The sequence below is a fragment of the Vulpes vulpes genome, chromosome 6, assembly GCF_048418805.1.
Source record: "Vulpes vulpes isolate BD-2025 chromosome 6, VulVul3, whole genome shotgun sequence".
Classification (NCBI taxonomy): Eukaryota; Metazoa; Chordata; class Mammalia; order Carnivora; family Canidae; genus Vulpes; species Vulpes vulpes.
This window is the reverse complement of record NC_132785.1, coordinates 62,523,772-62,537,567: the sequence shown is the minus strand read 5'-3', so window position 1 is coordinate 62,537,567 and position 13,796 is coordinate 62,523,772. Positions and strand designations below refer to the sequence as shown.

Here is a 13,796-nt window from a genome sequence, read left to right as displayed (position 1 = left end):
TTTTTTTTTTAATTTACAGCAAATAAACTGATATCATATGTAGTTTTAGGGAAAACTTTTGCCTCGGTATCAGTTAAGTTTATCTGACATAAAATGAAGGAAACCCAGTAAAATTTCAGTCATTAAAAGAAAATGGGATTGGACCAAAACAAGAACAATGCCATAAGATCCTCTGGATGTGCTTCTTGGTTACCTGACCAATTCTGCAAAGTTCTTTTATCAATTAACAGGAAAAGCAGCATTGTGGTCAGGGAGCACACTCTCTGATAGAGGCAGTAGGTAATTGTTCTTATTGCCACTCTAGGGTTTATATGCAGGCCTGTTGGCATAGGGATATGGGAGCAAACCATAAACTTGAATCATCAGCTCCTACAGCCCAACTCTCGTAAGTGTTCTCAAATTAGAAAACAAAAATGTCATCTTTTCCAGTGACTACCATTCACAAATTGTCTTCCCTTTTTATTTTTTTAAGAATAAAACTTATCTTAAAGGCTACACAGTAGTCTTTAGATAAATATTCATATCCTCTGATCCCAAGTCAGAAACCAAAAGGCTGGTGGCTGAATCTGGCCTGTTCACTATGTTTCATCAGTTCTGAGATGTACATATTTTCACATTTCAACATCTCTGCAATTGAGTAGCATCTTACAATAATAATTGGCAGTATTAGTGGGATCTAAAATATTGGAGCATTTTACATTTAATGATGTAATGAAGATAATATTTACCTTGTTTTCTGTTTTTTTTTTTTTTTAAGTCACAACTCAGAAGTATATGAAGGAAAGTTCTGATCAGCTGACATCCTCTTAATGTGAGATATTTCTAGTCTTTATTCAGTGATAGATTGATGGATTTAATTATATATAGAATTTCAAAATAGTGCTTATTAGTGCTTTCAAATTTTTAACTTCCTTTCAAATTTTTAATTTTTCTAGTTTTTTAATTATGATAAACTTCAAATATCCATAAAAGTAAAGAAACCAGGATAAGGAACCCCTGTTTACCCATTGCCCAGATTTAGCAAATATCAGCACATGGCCAGTTGTGGTTTTCTATGCCCTCATCTCTCCTACTTTCCCCTCTCTCCCCCCCCAAGCTGCGATTATTTTATGACAAATCTAAAGCATTATATCCTTTCATCCATTCTTTTGTAATATAGCCAGATGTGACTGTCACACTGTAATGTTAATAATTATCACATAATTATGTGATAATTTTTATATCTCAAATATATCAAATATTGTATATCTCGTTCTCTCAAATAAAATATATATATTTTAAAGATTCCATGTATTTACTTGAGAGAAAGAGGGAGAGAGCACGCGCGCACGCATGTGCACACAAGCAGGGGCAGGGGCAGAGGGAGAAGCAGACTCCCTGCTGAGCAGGGAGCCCCATGTGGACTCCATCCCAGGACCCTGGGATCATGACCTGAGCTGAAGGCAGACAGTTAACTGACTGAGCCACCCAAGTGCCCCAAATAAAATCTTTAAAAATAAATAAATTTTTTAGATTTTTTTTTTGAAAATGTGAAACTCTATTACATTTAATCTTTATAGTAGAAAGAATTTAAAATGAGCATTAGTGTAGCTCCTTACAGGTTGGAGGATAGTTGGTTGGAGAGGAAGGTGTGCAGTGATGGTATCCAGCTTCAGTTTCATCCTCTTCCTCTTGGTTTGACCTTGAAACTACTTGTGGGAACTTGAGGAAAACTAGAGAATATTTGATAATCACATATTACTGAGAAGAGTTAAGAGCTAACTTCTTGGTGTTTCTTTTAGGCATTATCTAGCATTCAGAATCTTGTAGGGCTCATTAGTAAAGGAGCTGAGGAACAATAGTAGTTTCAAATATTAGTTCTTTCACCAGAATTCCTGATTACTAAGCCTACAAGGTCCTTCTCTCTCTAGCTTCCATCTTTGGGAAGTTAGTTCTAAGGTTATCTAGCCACTCTTTGTTCCTTCTGACCCTCTCCAGACTGACCCTGGTGCTATTGTTATTTAAACAAATTTTGAATTCAAAATAAGGCTTTTTTCCATTCAAATAATTTGTTATTCATTCAAATAGTTTTTTTTTCCTGTAGAGTATTTGAAGCTTCATACTTAATGTAGAAACCACAGTATTCATGCATCAAGCATAAAAATACTGTTTAAAAATGTACCTATTACAAAGTCCTAGTTAATGGGGGCGCCTGAGTGGCTCAGTCAGTTAAGCATCCAACTCTTGATTTCGGCCCCGGTCATGATCTCAGGGTTGTGAGATAGCCCCACATCAGATCAGGCTCCCTGCTCAGCAGGAAGTCTGTTTCTCTCAACAACCCCTCCCAACCCCCTCACCCTTTTCCCAACTTGTGCATGTGCATGCTCTCTCTAAAATCTTAAAACAACAACAACAAAATTCCAAGAAAGTCATAGTTAATGAGTGTTAAGTTCGCAGCTGAGATGAGTTTTTTCAAGAAGTAATCTTGAAATCTATTTTATCTATTATAAAACCCCAAATAAGAACTCTTATTACCATAAAATTTAGCTTAAAAACCCGCAGACTGAGCATCAAGTTAGGCAATGTGTGTAAAACTACTGTGTAAATTGTAAGGTATTCCACAAATGTCTTAGCGTATTTAATATCTTTTCCAGGTGTAGCTTTGAAATGATGGAGATTCTTTCCTTCTGTTACTAAAAAAGTGTTTTCCAACAAAGAGAGAATTACTGGGCATTGTCTTCATGGTCACGGATTGCTATGATTTTTTGATCATCTAACTCTTGAGCCACCACTTCAATGCCATGGCATAACAGGATTCAGTTTAAGAAACAAGCTACTAGGGGTGCCTGGGTGGCTCAGTCAGTTAAGCGTCTGCCTTTGGCTCAGGTCTTGGTCCCGAGGTCCTGTGATGGAGTCCGGCACCGGGCTCCCTGCTTAGCTGGGAGCCTGCTTCTGCCTCTGCCCCTCCCTGCCATACGCACTCTCTCTCTCCCTCTCTCTCTCAAATAAATAAATGAAATCTTAAAAAAAAAAAAAGCCACCAGAGGTATTTTAAACAGGAAAGTAATTAGTACAGAAACTTGGCTTACACAATCCTAAGAAGAGCTGGAGGTGCAGGCTATAGGCTGGGTCTCAGAAATTCCATAGACCAACTTGTTGGAAGATCTGTGCCACATCCCCCGTTGGCATCATGGGGAATCAGGACATGGAGTTTAAGAACACGCTGCTATAGCTCTGATCCTAGATCAGGAAACTGCCATCACAGTTGCCTGGACGTGGGAATGGGAGGCCCAGTCCCCGCTGCAGCTGCTGTGAAGCAGAATCCTGGGCTTGGCAGCTTCCCAACCTGACTTGTGTGCAGAGAGCAACCAGGGTAGCAGGAGGACGGCCGTGCCTCCTTTCTGCGGAGTGCTTAATTGATAACCATAATCCTAGCTATACAGTGACCTAAGATGTTGTTTTAGCTCTCTAGCCTCTCTGATTCTGAGGGCACAGTCAAAGCTGCAGTGGGAATGGGTGCTGATTTGCTGTTTGAATATGTTGCATCTTATGGTGTCATCCAAGATGAAAGGTGTCAGAATTGTTTCAAGGTTGGCAGTTCATCTACTTCTCACTTTTAATAAATTTAAAGTAGAATAAAGGTTATCCCTCTCAGTCACTGTCTCACCTACTACTCTCTTATATTCTGACCTATTACCTTGATCGGAGGGGGAAAGGGCATGCATGGAGAGAGATCTGATGGGCCAGGATCCCTCCTGCTTCACAGCCTGTCCTTCCTGTGCACACCTCAGAATCGGTGTATGCTGGCGGGAGCATCCTGCCCTCTTGTGCATCATTAGCCACACACCCGAGAATAAACCGAGACAAACATCAGTGTACTTGGGTTTTCTTTGTTACTCACATGTAAAACAGAAGAGTCTCTAGGGGGAAAAAAGTATGTTATTCTATTAAATACTAATTCCTTTAAAAGTCCTATGCATTTTTTTTTAAGCTATGGCTTCTCAGAGTGTCAGCTGTTTGTAAATTTTGTTTAATTTTCAACATATATGTGGTATGATGTGAAATAATTTTAGATTTATGTAAAAGCAGAAATAGTTTACAGAACTCCCTATATACCCTTTGCCCAAATTCCTCAATTGTTGACATTTCTGAGAGATTTGAGAGTTACTTGCAGACATGATCTCCCATTACATCTCAATATTTCAGTGTATATTTAAGTACAAGGACACTGTCCTACATATTTACATCATAATCATCGTGTTTAAAAGTTGAAAATGTGAATTTTTCTGACATTGTTTTTCCATCCGAAAGAAATACAGGGAAGATTTATTTTAATTCAAAAAACGGTACTGAACCTTGATCATGCATCTTAAAAAGTTATATTCTTTCATTCATGAAGTATTTGACGAATGCCTACTATGGACAGGCACTGTTTTAGGCATTTCAGAAACAAGGTTTGTGCTCTTGTTAGTTGACCCAGAATATCTGATGGTATAAGTTGATGCTGGAAATTGAAAAGGAGCAGCGATGAGATAGTGAACATATTCCTGGAAGCTGCTGCAGGTGGTTGGTCAAGAAAGGTCTCTCCTAGGACTTGCTGAAGCTCAGAGCTGAACGACAAGGAGAAGCTGGCCATGGGAAAGATCATGTTACCTTGCATGGTAATTGGGATGCTTTATATTTTCAAAGGTGCTTATTTTTAGTGACTTCCAACAATATTAAGGATCTGTAAATGCAACACATTTGTATAAGAGTAGCTATCAGTGAATGCTTTTGTTTATGTGTTATTTTGTGGTGAAAATCTTTACCTATTAATTTAATAATTTAGATTTTATATCTAGGTTTCCTAGGATCAGCACTGTGATACTTGTAAGTAATATAAATCAGACTGATTGCTCTGGCATTGTTTTGTGGACTTATGACAATGACTCTTATTTTGTGGGACCTTTTATTTTCCATGTGAATACTTTTTCTTATGGCATATGTATTCTTAGGGTTTGTTGTTTTTTTAATGTACATTCACTTTTGAATGTTTCAGGCGGCAGCAGCAACAACAGCAGCAGCAGCAGCAGCAACAAGATCCACTAGGACAGCTCTCACATCCGTGTGAGAGGCCCACCACAAGTTCAGAAGCACTGGGCAGTGATCCAGGTATGCCTCTCTGACCATGCTCTGACACAGGCTCTGTGTGATTAGGACTTCACAGGGTTTTTTCTCCCCTATTTAATTATGCTGAAACTGTTGTATGAATTTTTTTTTTAAGATTTTTTTAATTTATTCATGAGAGACAGAGAGAGAGAGAGACACAGAGAGAGAGGCAGAGACATAGGCAGAGGGAGAAGCAGGCTCCATGCAGGGAGCCCGATGTGGGACTCGATCTTGGATCTCCAGGATCATGCCCCGGGCTGAAGGCAGTGTTAAACCGCTGAGCCACCGGGGCTGCCCTGCTGTATGAATTTTTAATCTACTCAATTTCCTTAGACTAAGAAGCAGGCAGACTAGAGCACTCAGTGTATGTGTTGCTTTAAAATTATAGACAACACTTGCAACTTCAAAGTAATCAATAAATTCTTCAAAAATTTCTCAGAGATAATGGATATTAATAGGTGGAAGATGAATAAATTTTACCACCTGGAAAACTAGAGCACCCATGTGTAGCCTAAATAATAGGAAATCTAAAATTATTTATCAGGCCTTGGTTTAATAGGTCTTAAACTTTGGCCAATTATTGGCAGTACAAGTTGAGTAACATAACAACTGTATATATGACAAAGGCCTTATAAGCAGACCATGTAAAGAACTCTCAAAACTGAAAGAAGAAAACTCAAATGGGGTGAAGGATTTGAACAGATACTTCATCAAATATGTGGTTGACAAATAAGCACATGAAAATGTGATCAATATTAATAATCAGGGAAATGCAAATTAAAACCACAATGAGATACTATTATACACCTTATTATAAGAATGGTTTAATAAAAAAAACCTGACAGTACCAAATGCTGGCTAAGATCAAAGCAACTAGACATACGTTGTTAATAGGAATATAAAATGGTACAGCAACTTGAAAAACAGTTTAGTATTTTCTTATAAACCTAAATGTACACTTCACCATGTGATTTAGTGGCCCCACTCCTAGGTGTGTAACCAAGAAAAAAGAAACGTGAGTTCACAGAAAAATATGTATGTGAATGCTTATAGCAGCTTCATTTATAATTGTCAAAAACTAGAAGCTACCCAACTGTTGTCCTTTGGTGGTGGATGGATGCACAAACTGTGGTGCTTCAAAGCAATGGACTACTATTTAACAATAAGAATAAACCAGTGTTGTTTCCTATTGTTCCTGCTGCTTTTAGCTAATAACTCTGGACATTTATATCAAACAAACATAAGAAAAATCTGAAAGGTGGGGCACCTGGGTGGTTCAGTCACATAAGTATCTGCCTTCAGCTCAGGTCATGATCCCAGGGTCCTGGGATAGAGCCTGGCATGGGCGGGGTGGGGAGGGTGTCCCTGCTCAGCGGGGAGTCTGCTTCTCCTCTGTCTGCTGCTCCCCCTGCTTGTGCTCTCTCACTCTTTCTGTCAAATAAATAAAATCTTTTTAAAAAATATCTGAAAGGTAGAAGACAGACTTTGTAGGAAGCTCAGGACCAGAGACATATTGATGTGTAGCCTGGATTTTCTTTTTTGCCTCACATATCCTAGACTTGGTGCTGAAGAAGCCACAGCAGAGACAAAGTAAAGCCTGCTCTATGTCATCAAAAGGAACTACCTAGCAACTAAAAACTTCTAGATAATAAATATCCTATTCTATCCAAGCAGAATGATTAGGTAAATAAACTGGCCTTTATGTCACCCCCTCCATTGGCACAGGCCAAGTCGGAGTGTAGCCTGGTATCCCACCTGGCAGAAATGAGGTGTACCTCCTGCTTCCCCAGCCAGCAAGATGTCGGAGAAAGCCAAGTGGGAAGCTGAGATTTTCATTCCCTCCAGGAGGGAAGGCCCTTTCCCATAGTGTCTGTAGTCATAGGGAGCCTAGACTTCCACCCAGCACTGTATTATGAAGGCATCCCTCTAGCTTCCTACCTGAGTGGTTTGAAAAGAGGCCCACTGGAGAATCAGGAGTTACTGATTTGAGGCTGTAACAAGGCCATAGCCAGAGTGTCAGTAAGAGGCAGTAAGGAGGCATTCCTACCCCTTGCAGGCAGGGAGATGTCAGTGGAGGACAGTGGAGACCCTGAACTCCCACGTGTGCCCAGCAGTAATGATCATACACTCTCCCCTTCTCCTGGCCACAGCAGGGCAGCACCCCCTTCCCCCGCTGGTGCTGTGTCAAAAGAGGCTTACTAACAGAGAAGATTAAGTAAGACTTAACAGTCTTATAACATGCAACACTGCAGATGTTCAGGACTTGATCAGAAGCATCATTCTACTAAAAGCCAGGAAAAATTCAAATTGATTGAGAAAAGACAGTTCATAGGTTACCATCACCAAATGACACTGATGTCAGCATTAATCTCATGAGGATTTTTTCTTTTTTTATTATTATTATTTTTTAATAATTTATTTTTAATTGGTGTTCAATTTGCCAACATACAGAATAACACCCAGTGCTCATCCCGTCAAGTGCCCCCCTCAGTGCCCGCCACCCAGTCGCCCCCACCCCCCGCCCTCCTCCCCTTCCACCACCCCTAGTTCATTTCGCAGAGTTAGGAGTCTTTATGTTCTGTCTCCCCTCATGAGGATTTTTAAAGTAGCCATCATGAAAATGCTACAATGAGCAATTAGAAACATGCTGAAAACAAATGAAAAAATAGAAAGCTTCAAGAAAGAAATAGAAGATAAAAGAACTAAGTGGTAATTTTAGAAGTGAAAAATAACAATACCTAAAATTTGAAAATGCAGTGGATGGGTCCAACTGGTGAATGGAAGGACAGAGAAGAGAATCTGTGAACTTTAAGACAGTACAATGGAAATTATCCATTCTGAGCAACAGAGAGAATTAGACTGGAAAAAAAATAACAAAGCCTTGACACCTGTGGGACTATAGTAGAAGATCAAATGTGCCATGGAAATCCCAATAGATGAGAAGGAGGGTGGGGCTGAAAAAATATCTGAAGATAAAATGGCTGAAAATCCCCAGCTTTGACAAAAGATATAAAACTACAGGGCAGCCTGGGTGGCTCAGAGGTTTAGTAACAACTTTGGCTCAGGGAGAGATTCTGGAGAATGGGGATCGAGTCCCATGTCGGGCTCCCTGCATGGAGCCTGCTTCCCCCTCTGCCTGTGTCTCTACCTCTCTCTCTCTCTCTCTCTCTGTGTGTGTGTGTGTGTTTCTCATGAATAAATAAAAAATCTTTTAAAAAATCTAAAACTACAGAATTGGGGCACCTGAGCACATGAGTATGAGCAAACAATAGATATCCCTCTCCTTTTGAGTTTTCTAAATTACATTTGATGATTGAAGCAAGAATTGGAATATTGATTTAGTTTTTAGTATATATGTAGAAAGTAAGGCAATTACATTATAAGTTAGAGGGACATAAAGGGAGGTGAATTTTCTACTTTTCATTTTGACTGTTAGAGCCCCTGTGGGAAACCGTTTGTCAGTTTCTTTAAAAACTGAACCAGTACTAAGCATACAACCCAGCAGTTACACTCCTGGACATTTACCCCAGAGAAATGAAAACTTACCTGTCTATGCAAAAACCTGGACACAAATGTTCAGAGCAGCTTTCTTTCTCATAATCAAAACCTGGAAACAACCAAATGTCCTACAGGAAAGTAAACAGTTAAACAAACAGTAGTATGTCTGTGGAATATTATTCAGGACTAGGGAAACCCCAGCTATTGATACATGCAATTCCACTGAGTCTCAAAGGCATTATGCTGAGTGCAGGAAAGATATGTGACATTTATCTAAAAATGACAAATTTGTAGAGATGGAGAACAAATTAGTGGCTGCCTGCAGTTAAGGAAGGTGGGGGCAGAGAAGTGGGTATGAATTAAAAGGGACAACAGGAGAGAGACCTTTGTGGATCTTGACCAGCTCTGTCCTGATTGTGGTGCTGGTGGTTATATGAATCTGCACATATGATAAAATAGCCTAAAACTACACCCAACTTTGTACCAGTGTCAGTATCCAAGTTTGGGTTTCAGCTGCAGTTTCCTAGGATTTAACTTTTGGGTGAAATTGAGCTGAAGTGTAGACAGTTCAGTAAACTGTCTTTGCAATTTGCTACAAATTATTTCAAAACAAAATTTAACTTAACAAATTACAAATATATACACAACTAAGTTAAGTCTTTGAGCCTAATGCACTGGTTTTGAAATCTAGGATAAATGTTTGTGGGGAACTGACCACAAAGGGGCAGCATGTGTGAATCATTGAGAGCAGGGCACAGCTCTGTGTCTGGGTGGTGGTGATGGTTGTACAGTGCCATGTGTTTGTCGAAACTTCTAAAACTGTCAGAGTGCATGTTACTTTATGTAGATATTAAAAATCAAAAAAGAAATCTATATAATCAAACAGATATATTTTCTAAGAGCTTACCTTTTGATGACAGAATTTTCCAAAAAATAGCTAAGAGATATGCTTGGTTTTTTTTTCCCCTAACAGGAGATGTTATGAGTGAAGAAGACATGCTTCAGGCAGCCGTGACCATGTCTTTAGAAACTGTTAGAAATAATTTCAAAACAGAAGGGAAAAATTAATACCTTTTACGAATCATTTAGATGTTTTTACTTTCCAACATTATTATCTGTGTGGTTATAGCACAGAGGGTCCATTTTAGTCATGTGTCAAACAATGTTCAACAGGAGATTAGACATTTAGGTGGTTTGCAACAAAAACAGTGGAAAAGTGCATCAGCTGTAGGACTAAATAGTGATCCTCCAAACACTAGCCAAAGAGGCATTTAGAGATTAAAGAAGTTTAAAATGGTTTTCTAAATGTTCCTTTTTCTTTTTGAGTTTGCAATATCTAACATGTCTAAAATTAGGGCATTTTTCATGGATCTTTTTGCAGACCAACTAATTAGCTCTTGCCACAGAACTTTTTCCATACATGTTCTTCTCATCGTTTCTGTTCAGGTCATTTGACTCACTTTCCATCATCTCATAGTTGCTTCTCTTATTAACCAAGTTAACCTTTTAGGACAGCGTCTCTTCTCTGTGTTGATAGTAGTAATGATTCCAGAAGGATTCGCTGCTTTCGCTCCAATTATTTAGCGAGCCCTTAAATGTTTTCTCATGTTATTTCCCCAATCACAATGTCTTTGCTACTTTGTTTCCTTGCTTTTCTATAGCTCTTTTGAAAGATGGTAATCTTTCTTGAGGTTTTGCTTTTTAAGCCCTCTAAGATAAGATCATTAGTTCGTGATTTTGGTGCATTCCTAAACTCTGAAATCAACTCTGCACAAGTATTTGAGAATAAATGAGAATTTTTTTGATGTGTGAGCACATCCTTTTCCAGATGCTTTACGAATGTCTTCTCAATTATGTTAGACAGTCACAGCTCCACTGGGACCTTTTCTTCTGCACCTTGATATTTCCTTTTCTCCAGTTGAGAAAAATAGGAGAAGCACAGTATGCAAGTAAGTTTCCTTCTGTTTAAGACTTAACAAATAATACCCACCATGAATGTATGAGAGGCAAAATTTGGCTTTCAATTTAATGACAGTGTCATTTTATTCTCTCTTGTGACTGGAGCTCTCTTTACGGCGGAGCCACAGAACATAGATGTCTGCCTCTGCTGCACATCCTGTAGTAGGTATAGCTTGCCAGCGATGATGATCTGGATCATGAAAATAATCTAACAAAAATACATTTACATTTATACTATGATTTGACCCTTGTATCATGTTTAAGTAGCTTAAGAATTACAGAAGTCACACAGTACTTAATGGGTCTGTAAATAAGAGTTTAGTTTTGATACACATTCTTTAATTGGGATGCACAGAGTTTTTTGCTGGGTCAATACAGTGGTATGGTTTTGGTGAAAATTATGTATGTCTCTCTGAAATGGACATTTCGGGTTCTGTCACTTAGTCCCCCATTCTCCATCCCCTTTGAAGCCCTTTGGGATGTTGAATTGTTCATAAGCTAAAAGAGGAAATTTCAGCCGACAACATAGAATAAGAAAGTATATGTTGCCATGACTAGTGTATGACTGTACACATTTTATCAGGGAAATTTTTTTGACCTAGGACTTATTACTGAATTTAAAGAGATGAAAAAATGCCTTTTATGATTATGAAATAGCTTTTTTGGGGATTGGGGGGGATAGAGACAGATTTTTTTTAGTCATTATTTTGTGCCAAAATACAGTTTTCTGAAGTTTCCTGTGCAAAAGTAGACCATTTTACTTTAAAATCTAAAGTTTTCTTTTGAGAATTGAAAGTATTTCGGAAGAGTTCTAAAACTTTAGAATTGCAAGGGATGTTGGAGTATAGTACTGCTCCCTCAAGATTTATAAACCAAAATATTTTAAGGTTGAACATTTGTGTAATTATCCCCAATATGCTTATCCTATTTTCCATGGATATTACTGGCTTTTACCTTGTCTCCTTGAAACATTGCATTAAACTTTTCATACACTTGAATGGATGAGCTACCTAATATAAAAATGAGAACTATGCTTTTGAACTCTTAACCTCAGAGTTTATAAAGTTCTTATATTACAGCATTTATTAAAGCACTTAAGGAAATATGGCATGTTGGCCTTCATTTAGGCTGTTTTTGTTTTTAACAGCAGAGCTGAGCACACACTGGATATATTTGAATGTGTTTATTTACTTCCTTATGAATGTTGCATTTGGCAGGAAGATCCAGAATGATTAGGGAACTGCCAACTTGTTTGGATTGGCTTAAACTTAATTTAGACTCCATTCCTTAATTGGCCAGTATGAAGAGATGCCAATGCTCGTAACTACAGTATCAGAAAACTTAGTGTGGTTCACACAACAGGAACTTTTTTTTACTGTAAACAACCTCAAGAAAGTCCGAAACAATTAAATTCACAATAACTGTCCTGCTAGGAGCTCTATATTAAGATTTCCATTCTGTTTTACCAATTGGGAACACCTTGATGTTTAATATTTAAACTATTGGTATCATTTTTCTAATGTATAAATTGCGTTACCAGGATAAAATATGTACAGTGGTGATGCTAGTGTTTAAACAAGTTTTGGAAACACTGCTTTCATATTTTGAGATGTCATGGATATAGTAAGTTATATTTTAAAAATTCACAGTAGTTAAATTCACAGTTAACCTGATCAATAAACATTTTTATAGTAATTAACATACAAATATTTCAGTACATTGTTCAAAAAGATGCTGCAGGTTATATTTTAAAATCTTGGTCAAATAATTTACAATTCACAGAAAACTTAAGGAGGTGCTTTTTTTCTTTAAAACTTGATTTTTCTTAATTAAGACTTTATTCATGCCAAAGTTAGTAAGGAAAAAAGCTCAACACTGGTTGGAGATCATTATAGGTAAAACTACCAATAGTCTGGGTTTTTCCATTTAATATTAAGTTGAATAAAGTAAATTTTATTCCATTCAGAGCCTAAATCACATATTTAATGTCTGCATGTTTGATATTCTTTTTAAATAGTATCATACTAGTGCCAAGATTTATTAAATGTCTTAAATTGGCCCATTGGGCCCATACAAATTCAAATTTTGAGTCAGTACATAAGCAAAATACAGTAATAGAAATTAAAATATCTCCAGTTGAAATAAATCTCTATGTTTTTAAATTCTCAAGAAGATTCAGTAATGAATTTTGATGACTTCTATTAAAAACTTTATTTACAACTGGAGAGCCCAATGACCTCTACTCTGAAAGTAAATAGTTTGTTGTATCTGGGCACTAACAAGTATGGAGATATTACACGTGTGATCTTAACTAAGAAAAACCAGATTGGATCAACTAGTCATTTCAGCAGTGTCAATAATTTTTCATATCTTAAGAGAAAAATTTTCCTTTTATCCTGGACCCTTTATGAACCAGCATCTTTTGCTAAAGAGATGAACTGGCTTGTATTTTTTAAAGTCTTCCATTAGCAAAAATATTTTGTTCTGTTTTGCTTCTATGAACAAAAATATTATTGACATCATTAATTCTTGAATATTGATGTTTTTTTATTTGAAGAAAATCTTTGCTATTTTTGCCCAAAGTGTCCTGGTATTTTGAGAATTAATGCTAGTTCATAATTTTTAATCTTACAGTAATTGACATATTAACAATAGTGCGTAAGTAAATATTTTAAGACTATGGATTCATAGACAAGGAATGGGAAGCAATAGAGAAATATATATGAAAATTCCTGATTCATTTAGGAAGCACTTCACCTGTTTTTTGCATAGTTCAAGTGAAGAATGTCTCCAGGAATTAAAAAAAAAAAATTCTCTTTTTAAAGAGGAAAACCTACATTTGAATGTGAAAAATTATCTAATTTCTACAACACTGGACTACCAGAAAAAGAACTTTGTAAAAATTACTATTGTGTACAAACTATTTGAAATTCAAGTACAAAAAACACCTGATAAAGTATGATCTTTTGGCTGTGACTACAATGCACCGTGGCAATGCCATTTGCTCAGGACCCAGCACTGCAGCCCTGTGTGCGCCTGCCTTGAAGTTGTGTTGCAGTTACTACACACACAGATCTTCCCGTCTGGTCCGTAGAAAAGCCAGGCTTCCAAAGCACTGTTGAACACTGAGATTCTATTGTTAAAGTGGATGTTCGATGAATTGTATTTTAAATATCAAAGATTATTGAATAAAGATAATGTTTGCTTTTTTA

At 37.4% G+C, this 13,796-nt stretch overlaps 1 protein-coding gene across 13 annotated transcripts in view; it reads left to right on the top strand.

Moving 5' to 3' along the window:
- The window catches only part of ATXN3 (ataxin 3), a 35,710-nt gene extending 21,914 nt beyond the window's left edge, over positions 1-13,796 (top strand). For 6 of the 13 annotated variants that reach the window (XM_025985569.2, XM_025985575.2, XM_072761164.1 and 3 more), the window contains 2 exons: positions 5,018-5,130; positions 9,599-13,796. In XM_025985569.2, coding sequence (XP_025841354.1) covers positions 5,018-5,130; positions 9,599-9,693 — 208 coding nt within the window. In that variant the 3' untranslated portion in view covers positions 9,694-13,796. The remainder of the gene's footprint in view (positions 1-5,017; positions 5,131-9,598) is intronic. The other 7 variants (XM_072761160.1, XM_072761163.1, XM_072761159.1 and 4 more) reach the window with 3 other exon arrangements.